Source organism: Acanthochromis polyacanthus, chromosome 11, assembly GCF_021347895.1.
Source record: "Acanthochromis polyacanthus isolate Apoly-LR-REF ecotype Palm Island chromosome 11, KAUST_Apoly_ChrSc, whole genome shotgun sequence".
Lineage (NCBI taxonomy): Eukaryota > Metazoa > Chordata > Actinopteri > Pomacentridae > Acanthochromis > Acanthochromis polyacanthus.
This window is the reverse complement of record NC_067123.1, coordinates 15,921,439-15,938,118: the sequence shown is the minus strand read 5'-3', so window position 1 is coordinate 15,938,118 and position 16,680 is coordinate 15,921,439. Positions and strand designations below refer to the sequence as shown.

At 37.9% G+C, this 16,680-nt stretch overlaps 1 protein-coding gene across 12 annotated transcripts in view; it reads right to left on the bottom strand.

The window, feature by feature from the left end:
- The window catches only part of epb41a (erythrocyte membrane protein band 4.1a), an 81,579-nt gene that overhangs the window by 21,240 nt on the left and 43,659 nt on the right, over positions 1 to 16,680 (bottom strand). For 5 of the 12 annotated variants that reach the window (XM_022214880.2, XM_022214885.2, XM_051956136.1 and 2 more), the window contains exons 13-16: positions 16,288 to 16,362; positions 15,452 to 15,496; positions 13,907 to 13,969; positions 10,505 to 10,675 (exon numbers count right to left, since the gene is read on the bottom strand). In XM_022214880.2, coding sequence (XP_022070572.1) covers positions 10,505 to 10,675; positions 13,907 to 13,969; positions 15,452 to 15,496; positions 16,288 to 16,362 — 354 coding nt within the window. Of the gene's footprint in view, positions 1 to 1,105; positions 3,763 to 6,722; positions 7,462 to 10,504; positions 10,676 to 13,906; positions 13,970 to 15,451; positions 15,497 to 16,287; positions 16,363 to 16,680 lie in introns of those variants that run through there. The other 7 variants (XR_007945266.1, XR_007945265.1, XM_051956137.1 and 4 more) reach the window with 6 other exon arrangements.

Sequence of the window (16,680 nt, the reverse complement as noted above, 5' to 3'; positions counted from 1 at the left end):
TTTGGTTGTTTGGGTTCAAAACAGTCCAAGAGAAGAGATGCTGCAGAATATTTAAAGGGAAGCAGTTGACCTATATGTAAAACACCTATAGTTCTTTGTGATTTCCACACTGAAATTTCTGTTAAAAAGTGATAATTTATCAAACCACAGCAGCAATAAAATGTGTTTTCAATGTTAGTAGGCTGTTGCACTATTCAGGTGATTACTCTGTCCTGTTCTATAACACATCACACACACAGTGGTGGCCAATACTTTAGACCAAAGTACAAAACGGCGTGTTATTGCATCAAACTATTTCATACAATCTTGACATATTTATTGTGAATTACCCAATCAAATTCACATTTATTAACATCACAATTGAAATTTTGTTACACATAACTAAAGAGAAAGAAAATGTTTTCTAAATTCCAGGTGGTCTAAAACTTATGACCGTTTTTTTGTGTTTCAATATGTAAAGAAGTTTAGTCCTAAATTGAGCTCAAACCACATTTTTATTTAACAACTACCAATAATATAGTCTATGTCAATAACACCACTGTACAATAACATCACTGTTGTAAAGATCCTGCTGTGAATGGATGGTGCTCAGGATTTAGCTGTGTTCCAAATGATCTAATAGTAACTGACCAATTCTGATTCAGTGTGTGACAGCTCATACGCCTGAAGTGAAGGAAAATATTTACCATTGCATCCCAATCAATCTTGTTCAATGCTTTGATGGATCTACCTCACTGAACTTAGATGAAAGCCTTCTAACCGCTCCTGTTCACTCCTGCTAATGCTTTGTCCAAACCTGGATTACATTCATTACTAATAAAATCTCACCAGTTGAAGACTCTGTCTTCATCATAATAAAGTTGTGCAAACTTAACAGGCATTTCAGCTTGTTACAAAATTGCAATTGTGGGAAAAAGGGAATTAGAAAAACTAAAGTAAAAACTAAAAAATGTCAAAGGTTTTTCGTTATTGTGGAGCTGTCTGTGTGCTCCTCCATCAACTAAAGGCATGCAGACTGTCTTTTGGAATCTAATGCTGCTTTCACTTGCACTCAGACACAGTGGTTGCATTCTGTAAATTCTGAGTTTCAGTGAAGGAACTTGACCTATCTGGGGTGTCCAAAGGGGTGGCTAATGAGATTTCAGGGTTGGCCGCAGCCCTTTCACGTCCCCCTTCGAGGTGCCACTGGCAGTGAGTGCAGACTCAGTGCCAGTGAGTGTCCTGTAAGCCCCACAGGAAAACAAGTAGTTAGTCTCCACCTGCAATGATTAAAGATAAGCTTTGTATATCAAATTCAGTGAATGTTAAACAGAGTTCAGGTCTGTAATGCTTTAATTTTGATCACTAGAATTACAGTTACATATACTGAAAAGCCACAGCAGATAGAAGAAGAAAACCCCTTTGTCAGTGCCTGTTTTTAGTTTGTAATAATATGGCTAATCCCTGTAGATACAATGTATAATAGTACATAGCCTGTATGAATCAGACATACAAAGGATTTAGCACCAAAACAATGAATTGCTTTTTTGCCAAAAGCTGGAAGCACAGGGTCAGTCCTGTCATGCTGAGTAGCTCATAGCTTTACAGTTTTGTAGTGGCTTTTTCAAATAACCAGCAGGATTCCACAGATATTCCACAATCAACTTCACCTTTCCTTTACTGTTAACAGCTGGACAGCTCAACCCTACAAAGGTAGTACATGATTTTAGCTTTAGACTGTTGTTCTTGTGTTGTATTTACACCTTTGTCTTACTCCCTTGTCTTTTACCTCTTGTCACCACGTGCAAGATATTAATGTGAAATATTATTCTCACTTCTGAGAAAAGAATCTGAATCTAGTAGTAGTATCCTTGATTAAATGTACAAATTCGTAAATTATTAAAGTGTCTATTAAGGCACAAATGTTAAGTGACAGTGCCAGAAGAGTGCCTTGGATCTTTTTTCTTTTTGAACACTTGTGTCTCCTGCTAAATTGTCCCTTCATTATACTGACTTGAAATCCCATACACTTCTGATATTTTATTTTTTTCCAAAGAACATTAAATGCATTTTAGATGCGATGAGATAATGTTCAAAACATTTACAAAAGGAGCAAACTAAACCAACTAAAAGAGCAAAGCAAATATAATGTACTCCAGAGTCTACTTCCTAAACACACAGACAGGAGGTAAGAAAGAAAAGAGACTCTAGGAGACTAGAATGATTTTGAGCCAGCTGTAGCCATAGATAACATCAGCACACTGGCTATTTGTTAAAATTTCTGTGAAAAATGCAAGGCAACCATTTGCTTTATGTTTGGTTTAAGCATTTCAGTTGTGGAATAGCACATCATCTCAGCAGGTTGGATTTAGTGCCTGAATTTCCCCTCTGAGGATTAATAAAGTATCTTTATCTTATCTTAAAACTTTCTGAGTCTCTGTTCTGTTGAAGGGCATCACAGGCCAGACTTCATACTTAAACTTGGCCTGATTACAGGTTGATTCTTGATCCAATATTATCACGTGTGTGAGTCGCAACAGCACTCTCAACACTCCATGAGAGCTTTGTTCAACTTACTATCGGTGTTTGCTTGCCAAATAAGTGAATGCAATCAAAGGGCTGTATAAGGGAAAATTTGTGAGATCTTATTATAGCATATTTTGAAATAAACATACAACAACACAGTGTATCCATTGAAAATATAAATGGCACTTGATTTTTGATTAAAACTATAAAAATTACCCATTTGGGTGCACTCTAGACTTGTTCTGTTAGGGTGTTATTTGGTCTGCTATGACCAATAGCATTATAATTAATTAGTATTTTAGCATATCCCGTATGGTAGTTTGACTAATTATGCTGTAGCAGATATTTTGTTCAGTGTCTCCCCTTTAAATGGCTTACTGGTGCATAGGAGACAGCTACTGGCTAGCTAAAAAAAATCTGCCAGTGACCAATGTTATTTCACCTGCCTCTAAAAGGTCCAACTGTCTCAGAAATCGCATTAGTGGAGTAGTACATTATGACAGGTTTTCTAAACAAATCAGTCACCGCTACTATTTAAAGAGCTTGAGAGCTGCAGAAACAGTGACTAAGTGAGCTAAGCAAGGACCATCTGACGCAGAAAAAGTTACACGTGCTCACTTTAAAGAGCAACATTTCTTTTTTAGCCCTGCCACTTAGACGTTGAACTGTGGTGCATGGAAGACCATTTGTAGGATATAATCTAAAGTTAAAGATAAGCTCATGTTAGAGGGAAAAAACAGCACTTGAACCAGTCTTGAGAAAGCCATAGATACCTTGCAGAATTAGGCATGGTAAGAGATCCTCTGATTTATTTGTTTTTAAATAAAGGCCAGCCACAACATGGTGAGGGCCATTAGCAGCAGCCATGACAAGAAGAAAGACATGTGAGAGTTGTTGAACCTGAATGGGTTTAGCTTATACGGGTTAACCAAGCTCCTCCCCTCATCTGACACATAGATAGCCACCTTTAGAGTGTGACCATGAACTTGTTTTTCTTCTTCCTCCTTATCGCTGTCATGACCATCATCAACATCATCATCATCATTACCATCATCATCAACCCAATCTACCTCACTGTCTTCATCCTCAGCTTCCAGCAGGCAGTCATGTCTGTACAGGAGTGGCCCCCGTGGCGCTGGGGACAAACTACATGCTCTTACCTTGTGTCCAAACAGAGACTGCCTCCCTCGCTGTGCTCGGCAGCAGCAGACCAAGAGAGACAGATAACAATGAATAGGACAAGTGGAATATGGTCAACTGAATGAAGGAGGAGGGGGACAGATGGATGGGAAAACGGAGGCAGCCAATGTTGGACGGAAAGGAAAACGAAAAAGAAGGTTCTGGAGGTTATTTAGGATGGAGAGAGATGTAAGTGACATCACTTCTTTAAACTGTTAGTGCAACTGTTATATTTTGTATGTAATCTGCATAACTAAGCTTGAATTACCCATGTAAGCCTATACTCTTATCGTGACAACGTTAAGATGTTGGGTGACTCACTGTAATAGCAAACTAAATAAATCTCACTCTTACTTTTGTAGAGCTATTGCTATGACATCAGATATTACAACTGACTGTACATGTGTTCATTTTATTCCATTACAGCAATTACTACAACAGATTTCAGAATTTACAAATTGCCCTAAAATGCACCCTGCAGGATAGAATGATAAGAAAATGCAGATTTTATCATCATGAACATCAGTCTCCCAAATTAACTGCCATGTTCTGGGAAAGCAGGGACTTTGCATTAGAAAGTTGCTGCACATCTAGATAGTGTAAATCACTTTATTTGTAGGAAAAAACAAAAGCAGTTGGATTTGGATAAGGATTAGGCATTGGTTGAGCTAAGCCTAGCCTTCAAATGGCAACAAAAAGTAGGGTGTCCCACAGGTAAAATCCCTTTCCTGACCTTTAATCTGTAATGGTTCTGATAATTTCTTAATGTGCATAAAAACCACAAGTGTGTTCAGCTATCCTATATGTAGGTTACTTTGAAAGTACCCAAATGTCAGTCTATAAATTTGAATGGATGTTTACAATTTGGATAGTGATTTAAAAGGTTATGTTCGTCTTCTAGTTGTGTGTTTCCAACCTGTCCAATTAACTGTCTGCTTGTATTTGTTTGCACTTGTTCAGTGACACTCCCTTGTTCTTTGGTCTCAACAATTATTTTGTTGCATGATAAGATCAAAGTCTTAGCTGTTTTGTCACCTTTTTTATAGATCAACAGAGCCTGTAAGCACTATCTTTGAACTACTTCATGCACAGGATGTGAGCGCTAGATACCACTCCCAGACCATCTGCAAATAGACAGTGTTTGTAGAGTCACTACTAGTTTAACTATACTTCTCAGTAGCATAGTGGTAATGCCATTGTTTGCTGAATCCAACAGCTTTCCAGTAACAAATCAGTTTTATTGTTGAACGAAGTAATGGGGAAGTGTCCAAACAAGCTACATTTCTGAGGCAAGAAGAAACAGCAAAGCTTTTGATGCGGTCTCAAAACTAAGGATCTATTTGTGACTGCACAGCCACACACAGTACATGCAAAGCTGACTTAAGCATGTACGTATGACTGTGACATTATGTACCAATCTTTAGTGCACCCTGCCAATACCACTTTTCATCCCGACGATGTCTTTAGGGGACTAAAGCAAATCCAGCTGCCTTCATTTTCAAGAAAATTAAGACTTGAAAAAATAGAAGAAATATTCATAATGAAAATGCAGCTTCTGATGTTGTAAACTACGTTTGGCATGTTGGTGTAGCTTAGCTTTGTTACATTTTTCTAAGTGTTGTTTCAGCATAGTTGCATTTAATGCAGAGTGGCTGATTCACTTGGTCAACTCTGCATAATGCAACATATGTTACATGAGACATTTAACAACCCAATCTGCTATTTACTTTCTTCGCATCATATTTTTGCACAAATGCACCTGTTGGAGAAGTACAGTATCGCTGAGGAACTGGCTATTTGGTGAACTGATAACATTACATACTGTCTCAATACAAGAAACATCGCCAGAAGAAATAATGCTGAAACACAAATATCTACAATTAGCTGGGGCATTCTAGTAGAAACAATTTGTTACTGTGCAAGATACTTTTGAAGTCAGCTCGTATGTATAGCTTGTTTCTATATATAAATTAGTGGAAGGAAGCTTTTTCTACAGGAGGATTTGAAAACCTACTGTAGCTATAAAGCACTGCAACGTACAAGTAATGTAGAATAAAGGAAATCTGTTATGGTACTGTTTTCAACCAGCAAATTGTATGCAGAAAGACAATTTGTATGATCACAGCCTTACTGCCACGGTCTTAGTCATCATCAAGTACATCAGCGCTAAAATCATCCTCAGAAGAGGAAATCATGATATCATAAATTATCACTGTGATCTGCTTTTGGGAAAGCGACTAGCTTACTACTAACTATGGTAATGTAGGACTACATAAAAAGTCACTGCAGTCTGTTCTGAATGTTCCTACATCCAAATTTCACATAAATCGTCTGGATGAAATATCAGTAGTTCTTTCTGGGTTTTTATGCATTTGGTGTATACCTAAGATAGATTGTTTATTCCCAGAAAACACAACCACCAAAATATTGGTGTCAGAGACTTGTGATTCCCCCCCATCCTTAGGAGTGTGAGGAAGTGTGCCAAACATAGAGTGACAACTCAAAAGAATACAGCAGTCTACCACCAATTTTATAATTGCATAGTAATTTAATAGCAGTACACGTACATAAGTTAAAGTAATTTCCATATATCAGCTGTAGCACTGAGCGAACATATTGTATGTAAAAGCATCAGACTCAGGTTTTTACCTTACAACTGAGCTAAGCAAATGACAACAGTGTTGCTCCTTTCTTGCCTGATTTCTACAGTTTATATCATTAGCCAGTGACGATGCTGACTCCTTGGATCTGTCTTGATCTTGCTTGCATTATCACACAGCTCTGAATTAGCATGACAGTGTGTATGTAGCAATGAAATGCATATTTAAGACCCCTTCCAGGCTTCTCATTTTCAATTCCCTTTAGTTTTAAGCCAGCCAGAAACTTTTTAAAGGTTTGCACTGAATGGGGTTTTCAGAAAACTTAGTTCATTAGGTAGCTAGCAAGGTCAAATCTGCCACAGTTACATAGAAGACGCCTACTTTCGTTCACGACTGTATGAAGTCAAGGACCCATTTTTCAAGAATTACTATAAAATATCAAGGTGGAAAATATGCCTTTTATTATTGTAAACTGCATACATGCAGCACTATGGAAAATCTGACAGGCACAAACACAACAGTGGGTTTTGGTCAATAATTCATAATAATATGACTAGCATTCATTTCATCTATAAGTAAGCAGCAACAGTTTAGCTAAAATAGAAGAGAATATCACATGACTATCAAAGATTTTTTAAATAATTTGTCACTAGGGAAGCCAGTCATTGAGATACTACACAGTTTGTAAAAAGGTAACTGATAGGTGACAGTGAAGTGGTCTAATCAGGCTGCACAGGACAGCAGCGGCAGACAGTAAAGGAAACCAGGAGGCAGCAAACAGGTGTGCACTCCATGGTGGGCATAGCAAAGGCATGAATCTGGGATGTATTCATTGCCAGATGGTGATGCAACAGAAATTATTTCCTTGATCTTATGTGCCAACATAACGCAGCAAGTATTTTGCAATAATATGAAATTACCAACAGTGTCTCTTGTTTTGTCAGCAAGAAAAGTGCTGTTAAAGATGTCATTTTAGTTTTAAAAGCAGAACATGTCATCGTGTCTGGGATAGAAACTGCATGTTCAGGTGACTGTGCCACGTGGGCAGAAGAGGGCTGTTGAACTGAGATCCTTTCTGACCTTCATTGTCATTTTCTTAATACTCAGGAGAGAATGGTCATTGTTGTGGGGAAGAGGATGGAGGTGGTGGGGATTTGACTGGGGAAATAGGGCCAGACTTCATAAGGGATGGGAAAGGAGATGAGAACAGAGATACAAGACACGTACACAGAAAGAAACATAAAGACATCCAGGGAGGGATAGATAAGTAGTTCTCTGGCTACTAAAAATTGGTCTACAGCTTGTTTCTCTGTATTTAGCTCTTCAGTACTGTATGTCACTGGTCATATCACAATCGAGAGACATGCAAATTCATTATTGGGACTAACTCAGCCATGCAGGATTACCTCAGCCATGCGGTGGCAGGCCAAGCAGTACAATAAAGATTGCAGCAGCTATTCACAGAGTGATGACAGCAGTAAGAAAATGCGATCCCGGAACACCAATATGCTTCAAACTTAGTGGTTGTCATTCTCCCTGCACCAAATCAACAACAGTGCATCTCCTAGGACTGCTTACAACAGTGGTACTGTTTTACACACATCCAGGCCCATACAATGCCAGAGCCATATTTATACATCTGAGTGGAAAAACAGGATAAAATGATGTCAGAATAATTATAGATGAAATTATTCATGTTTGTTTTCTCATGTATGAATTTACCAGGAGCTTTAGACAGTTCAAGGTCTCTAAAAACCCAGACAGCTGGTCTGATAAATACTATCTAGAGGACAATGTTGCACAATTTCATTTACCACATAAAATTATTCAGTACACAGAGGTTAAATAAACTATGATGACTGGTAGAGCAATACATCAAATGAAAAAACATTTGCATATTAAACTGGTATGATTTTTTAAAGTTATGGTCAACTTGTTATGTACAGATTTCATAATTATCTAATTGTGTAATTCGTGAAAAAATTTAAAACTTTATCAGAAACACTTTTTAAATATTACCTTCTACAATTACAGCAATGTGCTAGCAACAGTTCCAAAAAAATTACCTAAGAACTAGTGCAGCGAGCTGAACCCAGTCTCTTCTCTGCAGGTACTCAACTATATGAAGCATTTGGATTTTTCTGGATTTTAACTTCCTTTCTTGTGGCTTTTCAGCCAAATCTTTTGAAATTCTGACATGTGGTATAGCAAGTGAGTAACAGATTATTGTTGGCAAGCACTGGGCTGGATCCTGCTCCACAGGGCTCATCACCACAACTCAGCTCTCTTTCTCGCTCTCTACATCTTGCTGCTTCTCTTTTCTTGGCCTCTCTCTGATGTTTTAATTTTTGTCTTTGAGCTATCTTGCTGTGAAGTGACCCACTCGGAAATGTCTTGTTTCTCTCAACAGCTATCATTTCATGTGCGTAATTGTTTAGAGTATGTGTGCTAGAGCTCACTTTGTTTCTATTAACCCCAGTCAGCAGTATGCAGTGTATAAAACAAAGTTATTGTAGTTACACTTTGTTGTGGCTATTAATGAGCCATGTGAACTTTTAGTAGCAGCGCTAATGGTGGAGGGCTGGTGACTGCATATAGGGCAACAATCACATCCCCTGGAGTGACTGAACAGCTGCATAGAGGCTACAAAATATGGAGAACATATCTCTAACAAACATTCTTTCATTTTTCTGTCATTTTTCATCTGTACAACACCATGGATCCTCATAAACTCCTTTGAAAGAAGACTGTTCCAAAAAGCAAGCCCTAGTCTCCATTTCTGCATTTCACAACATGTCAAATGTCTGTTTCTGCTGTCGCAAGCATTACTCGTTCAAGTCTGCATGTGGTACCATTCAGGATAAGTATAAACAGCGTTGCATTTAGATGTGTTCAGGGGCAGCACTTTTTTTAGAGCTTGCAGGTTTGAAGCATACTGAACTCTTGAGGTTGCAGCAAAGCACAACCTGGCAAAGCTGGTTGGCCAATGCCATAGCCTGAAGATGTCATTCTTTATTGCTCATAAAGAAATGCTGGACATTGTTGAGCTACTGTAGCATGTGCCAGAAAGCACCAGATTAGACTATCCCCACCTCAGACACGCCACCAGCCACTCAGGCAAGCACAACTGTGGACATACTTCTGCACACACATGCCATCCTCACACCAAAATTTCCAAATGTCAAAAGCATTTCAGCGACTGCAGCTATAGTTGTGCTAAAGCAGTGGAATGATGAGTAGGAAGCAAACAGCACCACCAAGTGGTAAAATTGTGTTTATTTCACACATTATCCATTTTAGCAACAATAAACTGTATTTGGTATACAGTATCTAGTATGTGTTTTGACAATGACGTCCATCTGTACAACTAGGTACATATCATTTTATCATTTTAATAATAGTGGGAATAAACATTATGACTGCCTAGATGGCTATCTTAGCCCTGATTCATTTTATACAAATATATGTGTGTGTGTGTGTGTGTGTGTGTGTGTGTGTGTGTGTGTGTGTGTGTGTGTGTGTGTGTGTGTGTGTGTGTGTGTGTACGTGTGTGTGTGTGTATACAGTGTGACTTGCCAAGGTAAGAAAAGCTAGTATCCAAGTGAGTCAGAATCAGTGTGACAGCAGACCAGCAAGAACAAGCACCTAGATGGAATTTAGCCATCAATTATTTGATCTTCTACCCCAGTGGATTTTCCTGCGACATGCCAAAATAAAATCTCTTTTATGAAAAATGTGTGACTTGACTGAATGTGTGACAGGAAAATAACCCAGCTATAACCCAGCTTGGAAATAGTGGCTAGTGGCTAGTGGCTATTTCTAGCTTGGGGAGGAGAAATAGCTGCGGTGGGTCTTAAAAGGGGGCATTAGCTAATTTTTGTTTCAGCTCACTCAGTGGCCAAGCAAGCCTTTTAAGATATAAGATCCTGCGTATACAGCAACATGTAATCTTGTAATCTTACAGTGAAAATCTTACAGTGAAAATCTGACAAACTGTCTACACTCACACAAGAAAAATGACATCACTGTAATCTCTCCAGCGCAAAGAGAAGGTAAGCTGCAAGCATAACGGCAAGTTAGCTAGCATAACTAACTTGAAAAAAGTGGCTTTAACTTAGAAGCGTTATATTGATCATGTCTACTATGAGCGATGTGACACTGTGCTCTGCTCAAGAGAAAACAACAGTACAACTGTACTGTACCCAGATTGGTGGACTCACCGCTGGTTGAAGCTGGCCGTTGATGCTCACTGTGCGAAAAGGTGAGTTGGTGGAAAGACGCTTGTCCCACTCACTGGGCCGTGGCTCTGGTACTGACTCCATAAAACTCCTCTTCAGCTCACTGATGCTGGTATGGTGACGCATGATCTCTGTTTGAGTCTTATCCAGGTCCTTCAACAAGAACGTAAAAGTCAGGCCATGCAGTTGGAAGTGAAAGAATGACAACAACAGGAGAGAATAATGATGACAGAAAATGATTGAGTAAGATGTAAAAGAAAAGAGGGGGGAAAGGAACTGAAATATAAAACCAAATAAAAAATAATGCCATTACTAAAATAAGGAGTCAGTTGCTAAATAGATAAATGATAAATTACACCTGTAAGAAGTTGTAAGAGTCGTCTGCCACTCATTTAATTTGATTCCAAATTATTCTTTAATATGCAGTATGGCTTTGTGTTACTTCAGAAGCATATGCTTGGACTGGGGCTGCCTATTTTCACTGATTTTGGGAAAGTATCCAGCTGTGATTTTTAGGATAGATATTGTGGTTGCATTTTATTTTGTAATGCAAGTTTATATGGTCAAGTCTCAGTTTAAATATTCACTATGCAAGCTTGCTTTAAATATTCAGATTTTCTATTTGAAAAGGATGAATCTAGTCTACTGCCGAGCAGCCATAATTTGGAATTTATTTTAAAATTTCGTGATACTTTATTTTAAAATAAAGTAGCAATGTGATAGTGAGCAAAACAACCATGTCTCCAAAACATTGTTCCTATATAGCATTCTTAATTGTGTTTTGAGAGAAATATACTTTTCGCCGGGTAAGAGAATGGGCAGCTGGAAAAGTTTCCACCATTAAATATTCACAATTTTCACATAAGAGGTGGGGTGTGTGGTGGTGGTGGGAATTTCAACCAAGATGTGGAAGGCCAGGCAAATGGTTAGGTGAGCACAGCTACTTGATTAGATTTATGCTCTGTGCTTTAGAGGATAATTGTGAATGCAGTTTACTTCTATAGAAACACATTTTTGGAGAAGGGATTACCACGAAGCACTGGGGAACATACTGCATATTAAATTACTACAGTGGTCAGACTGAATCTATCTAGTGAGCAGATACATATGTGAAAAACAGGAACATAAAATGGAAATTCTTGGCTTTTTTTTCAGCAAACATTTGATCCTATTTAATGCAGTGCTTTCCCTCCACCCTCTTAATTCTTCAATCCTCTTTGTCTGACTCATTGGCATCCACAACCATATTTATGAAGGCTTTAGATAACTGTTTAGATCTTGCAATGATGACACAACAGCGAGTCAAGGACAATCTGCCACTCCCTACTAAGGTTCTAATCACTGGCACCTATGGAACCCCACGTACAAATTACTTTTACCCAAGAGACTTGCTGGAATGTATTTCTTTGAATTATGGAAATGACTCCCAAATGCCAATGTTATGTGTTATGCACTGTTGCAATGAGGATCAAATGGTCATCTCTCCGAATACATCAAAAAACCAACAATTTCTCTGGATCAGTTTTACATGACTGTACACATGAAGAGAGGGGTGGCAGGTTAGATACTCTGAAGGCTGAGGTTGCACTTAGAACCCAGGTGTGTATCACTGTATAATGTGAGCTGAGACCAAGGGACTTAGTCGACCTGCAGGTTGCTAATAATTTTGTGGGGTTATCACAAGTGACCCCTTTGACTCTACATGTAAACTTCTGCTTTAGAGAGGGAGAGGATCACCACAGAATAAAGCCCACCCTCTAGTAAATGAATGTCATCCCTTTCTTCTGATATGATGTAAATTCAGCACAGAATGTCACACGGCACAATAATCACAGCATTTAGGGTAACATAAGTTCACAGACAGATGGTATATCCTGCATGAGTAGAGGAGAGAGTTAGGCCAATAGAGGAAAGGAGTCAAGTAAAGTGAAGGTGAGTGGACATCATCAGTAACCATGAGAATCAATGAGCAACAACAGCAGCACTGTGATGATCTGTTAGTAGCATCACTAGGACATATGTGACTGGGAAACAGATAAAATGTATTTTATGTTTATTGCCCCTGTCAATGCAGCCTTTCCACAGCAGACATTTAACTTGCCAAAGCAGGAAGAGCATAGGTTAAACTAGAAAGTCACTCTGAGAGTACATCCTCCTCTAAGTTCAATGCTCAATCTCAAAATTTTTAAAATGATAAAGAAAGTGATCTGAATCCGAAGGAAAATCTCACATTTTCTTTATGTTGATTCAAGCTCTACCTCAGCTGCATTCCATTTATTTCATTACATTTGTAATTTCCAGGGTTTTGGTAATGTTTATATTCTTTGACTAACATGGCTTACTGGGACACTTGCTAGATTGGACTCATTGTTACTGATATATATTTACACTTTTCCTACTTTGACAAGTTAAAATGTGTGACAGGCTGGCAGAACAGCAGAACCAGTACGGAAATGTTTTGGCTGGCAGCAACAAATTCTCATGGTCATTAGCTCTTATTTGTGCAAAGTCTACAAAACAAACATGTTCATTGTCAAACTTGACGTTTTTTTGTCTACAGTCAGATTAATAGTTTTTTAAGGTCAAGTTGAGGCTCCAATCTAGTTGTCCTGCAAAGTTTGTGACACTCCGACCTCAACTGGTGTGATTACAAGACATAAAAGAATCTATCTATCTATCTATCTATCTATTACAAAAAAAAAAAAAAAAAAAAAGAGGCCTGGTATTCTCTACAATTTGAGAAAAACAAAGGTAACAATTAAGTCACTACTCAGCCTGTAAACCTGGAGGAGCCTGGAGTGGCTTTGTCAACTCTGCAAAAATCACCAGATGATGTAGGCCTTTACCAGACAGGGGGAAAACTCTATAAACGTGTTATCTAGTTGCCTTATGGGAGGGGCAGGTTCAAGTGTAATCAATATCTAAAGGCTAATATAATGGATGTTTATTTTTCATACAAATTAGCATATATTGTATATATTTTCATTATGAGTTAAGCCAATGATGTCATACAATGCAGTATCTCAGCTTATTTAATTATGTTTGTTTGCTTTAGCGTCAAAACACAAGATGTAGCCGCAGTACCAGCGGAAACTTTAACCTAAGATGTTTCCCAATCATATATCTCATAAAATGAAAATTAGAAATTAAAGAGACTGTGTCATCATGAAACAAAGCTACTTGCATGAGAATCAGAGAGGAAAATAGTGCATGCCAACCCTTTAGGGTTAAGCTAAAAAAAAAACAAGATCAGAAAAAGAGAAACAAAGAAAGAAACAGAAATTGAAGTGTCAAAGCGAAATTAAAATTGTCAGAATGTGCATGCAAGCAGAAAAATGTGTGAAGAACCAGAATAAACAGGCAATTAAGACTGAATATACAAACCTCCAACATTAAATTGCTATGTCTGATATAAATAGTTTCACCCTCAAGTTTCTTAGCTCTCTTCTGTGGAAAATGAGGAGAAGGGAAGAACTAGTTGTAAATAATGCAGAATTAAATAAAACATTTACATATTTGACTTGCACAGGTGTCCAATTGGCAGCATTAATTGTGGCAATGGCATGAATCACAAAAAAACGACAAGGCTGTAATTCCCATTGAACCCAGCTCAGAGGGGGAAGATGAGGAATTCGGCCACACAGGTAGTAGTCATGTGTATGAGAATCCAGGCACATACACACTTAGCGCCGTGAACAGAAGTCACATGCTGCACATGCACAGCAAACAAGAAGAGGAGCATCATTGCGGGTCTATCTGCTGGAGCACTTTGGGAAATTATATAATTTTAAGAAAACAAACCCCATTCCCCTTGTCATTGTGTCAATATTTTAACTACCTCATAGATCAATGAAAAACATTGAACATGAAGATGCATTATAATTTTTTAGAAAAAGAAACCAAAATATCTTAAGTTTAGATACTTCCTACCTAACGTATACCACTGTATAAATGCAGTGCAAAATTTAAATAATGTGTTCACGGGCAAAATGGAAAAAACACACTGGAAAAAATGCACCACACTGTTTGCTTGGGCTGCAGTGGACTAAACCTTATCACATCCTATTCTACCATCTCCAAATACACCATTGCCTACAACTAGTCAGCAAAGTCGTGATTAGTTGTGAGTTGTGCACTTTAGGTTTCTTACTTTGTACTCAAAGCCAATTTACAATGTGTTTTATTCACACACCAATGGCAACAGAGGTACCATGCAAGCTGCTTGCCTTTCATTGTGAGCTGCTTTTGGTTGGCTGAGTCACATCCACCCACAGCTATGTATTGGGCATTATTGATATTATGAGCCATTTGTTTAAATTACTGTACTGCTGTAGCATGTATTTGACCACTGGGGAGAGGAGGTTTACATTTTAAATATATATATCTTTTAATTAGATGTAGCTAACATATACATCTCTTGTTTTCTGATTTAAACTTCCAGCAGTTACAGATAATATAAAAATGCAAAATCAAGACATCCCTCCATTATCGGCTGGAGTCTATCCCAGCTGACTTAGGGTGAAGGCAAGGTTTATCTGGACAGATCATCAGTCCATCACAGGGTATAAATCAAGACATTTGTTTTTTAAAATAATTATTATTCATAGTAGTAGCAGTAATAGGATGAGTATTATATGTATTTGTTTCTCAGCAAGGATAAACCCAGTTTCATACAAGCATGCAGTGACTAAACGATAGCTTGCACAATGGACTGACTTCTTATTGTTCTAACAGAAAGTTGTCATTTACACAGCATGTGCAAGCTGCCATGTAAAGTCAAACAGCTGGAAATCAAAAAATAACAAAGAAAATAAAGCACTGTATGCATCTGCAATGAAAAACTGGACAGTTACAAAACAGCAAAGCAAATTAAAAGTGTCCTGATATGTAACTGATGCAGGGGTGGCTGGTCAACAAGAACATGCTAACCTTCCTCACTCGCACCATCTCCATCTTTTTGTCCTGAAGAGAGTGCTGCCCCCCCATCAGAGGAAAGACATGTTAAGAACTAATTTCTGACTCAGCAACATAACATTTATAATGCACCAAGACACTAAACATGCTTCACAATTTCACTATTCAGCAATGCTCAATATATAGTTGTATTTTTCCGCCAAAAAGTGATAATGTTATAAATTCTCAATTAGAATCCAGTATTAAAACAATGATCAAGTGCTCCATATGGACAAATAACTATGGGTTCCTATTAAAAAAATAGCAGCTACTGTGAATGTAGTATAATAGTTCATATGTATACTATAATAGGTATTTCAGGTACAGTTGTTCTCAGTCACTTTGGTACATTTCTCAGATCAGAATTGAAATTTTCAAAACTGCTTGTTCAGTCTTCACATCATTGTGTCACTTGTGCACAGCAGAAAAAGCCGTTACTCATTTCTTTGAACAAGTTGCAAATGCTTCGGTACAGCCATGCAAAAGAGCCTGTACAATTCTCTGCTGTTTCCTACATTATCAATTGCTTATGTCATGTTCATCAAAATGTATTATAATAAGACTCTGTTGAATAGTCCCACCCCCCACAACATTTAGGCATTAGTTCATCGCTTAAGTCTTTCCCACTATATCAAAGCTTAATTTTATTTATATGTATGTTTTATATCAGTGTAAATATATTTGAATTCATCAGTCTTACATATCATTCAGTTATTTAAACCTCCATGTCTACTTGTATTTCTCTTTTCATTTTAAAATGTCTGTACATTTCCAGCATGTGCTTCATCTGATCATGCATCAAGCAAACAAACCTGGCTTTTTCTCTCTCTTTCCCCATTGGTGATGGCCAAAGAGGGGGAGTGCTTCCGCTCTCTCCTGGCCACTGTCTGGTAGCATAGACAAACTCACACATTGAGGATCAATTCCAAACAAAAAATAGGCATAGCCATATTACTTTTGCTCTTGTAAAAATCAGATTTTTCTGGCAACTTTTTACAGTATTACTCCTAATTTAACTTTTTGTATACAGTACATTGAATCTCATTCATATATTCTTAAGTCAAGAGCCCTCATTATTGGATTTATTACTACTTTAACAGTTGTGTTCCTTAAATGTGACCGTAAACGTATGGGACTACACATACCTAATTTGTGACATTTCACTTTATTTTCACCTGTGGAGTTGTCCACCAAAAAATTCCATA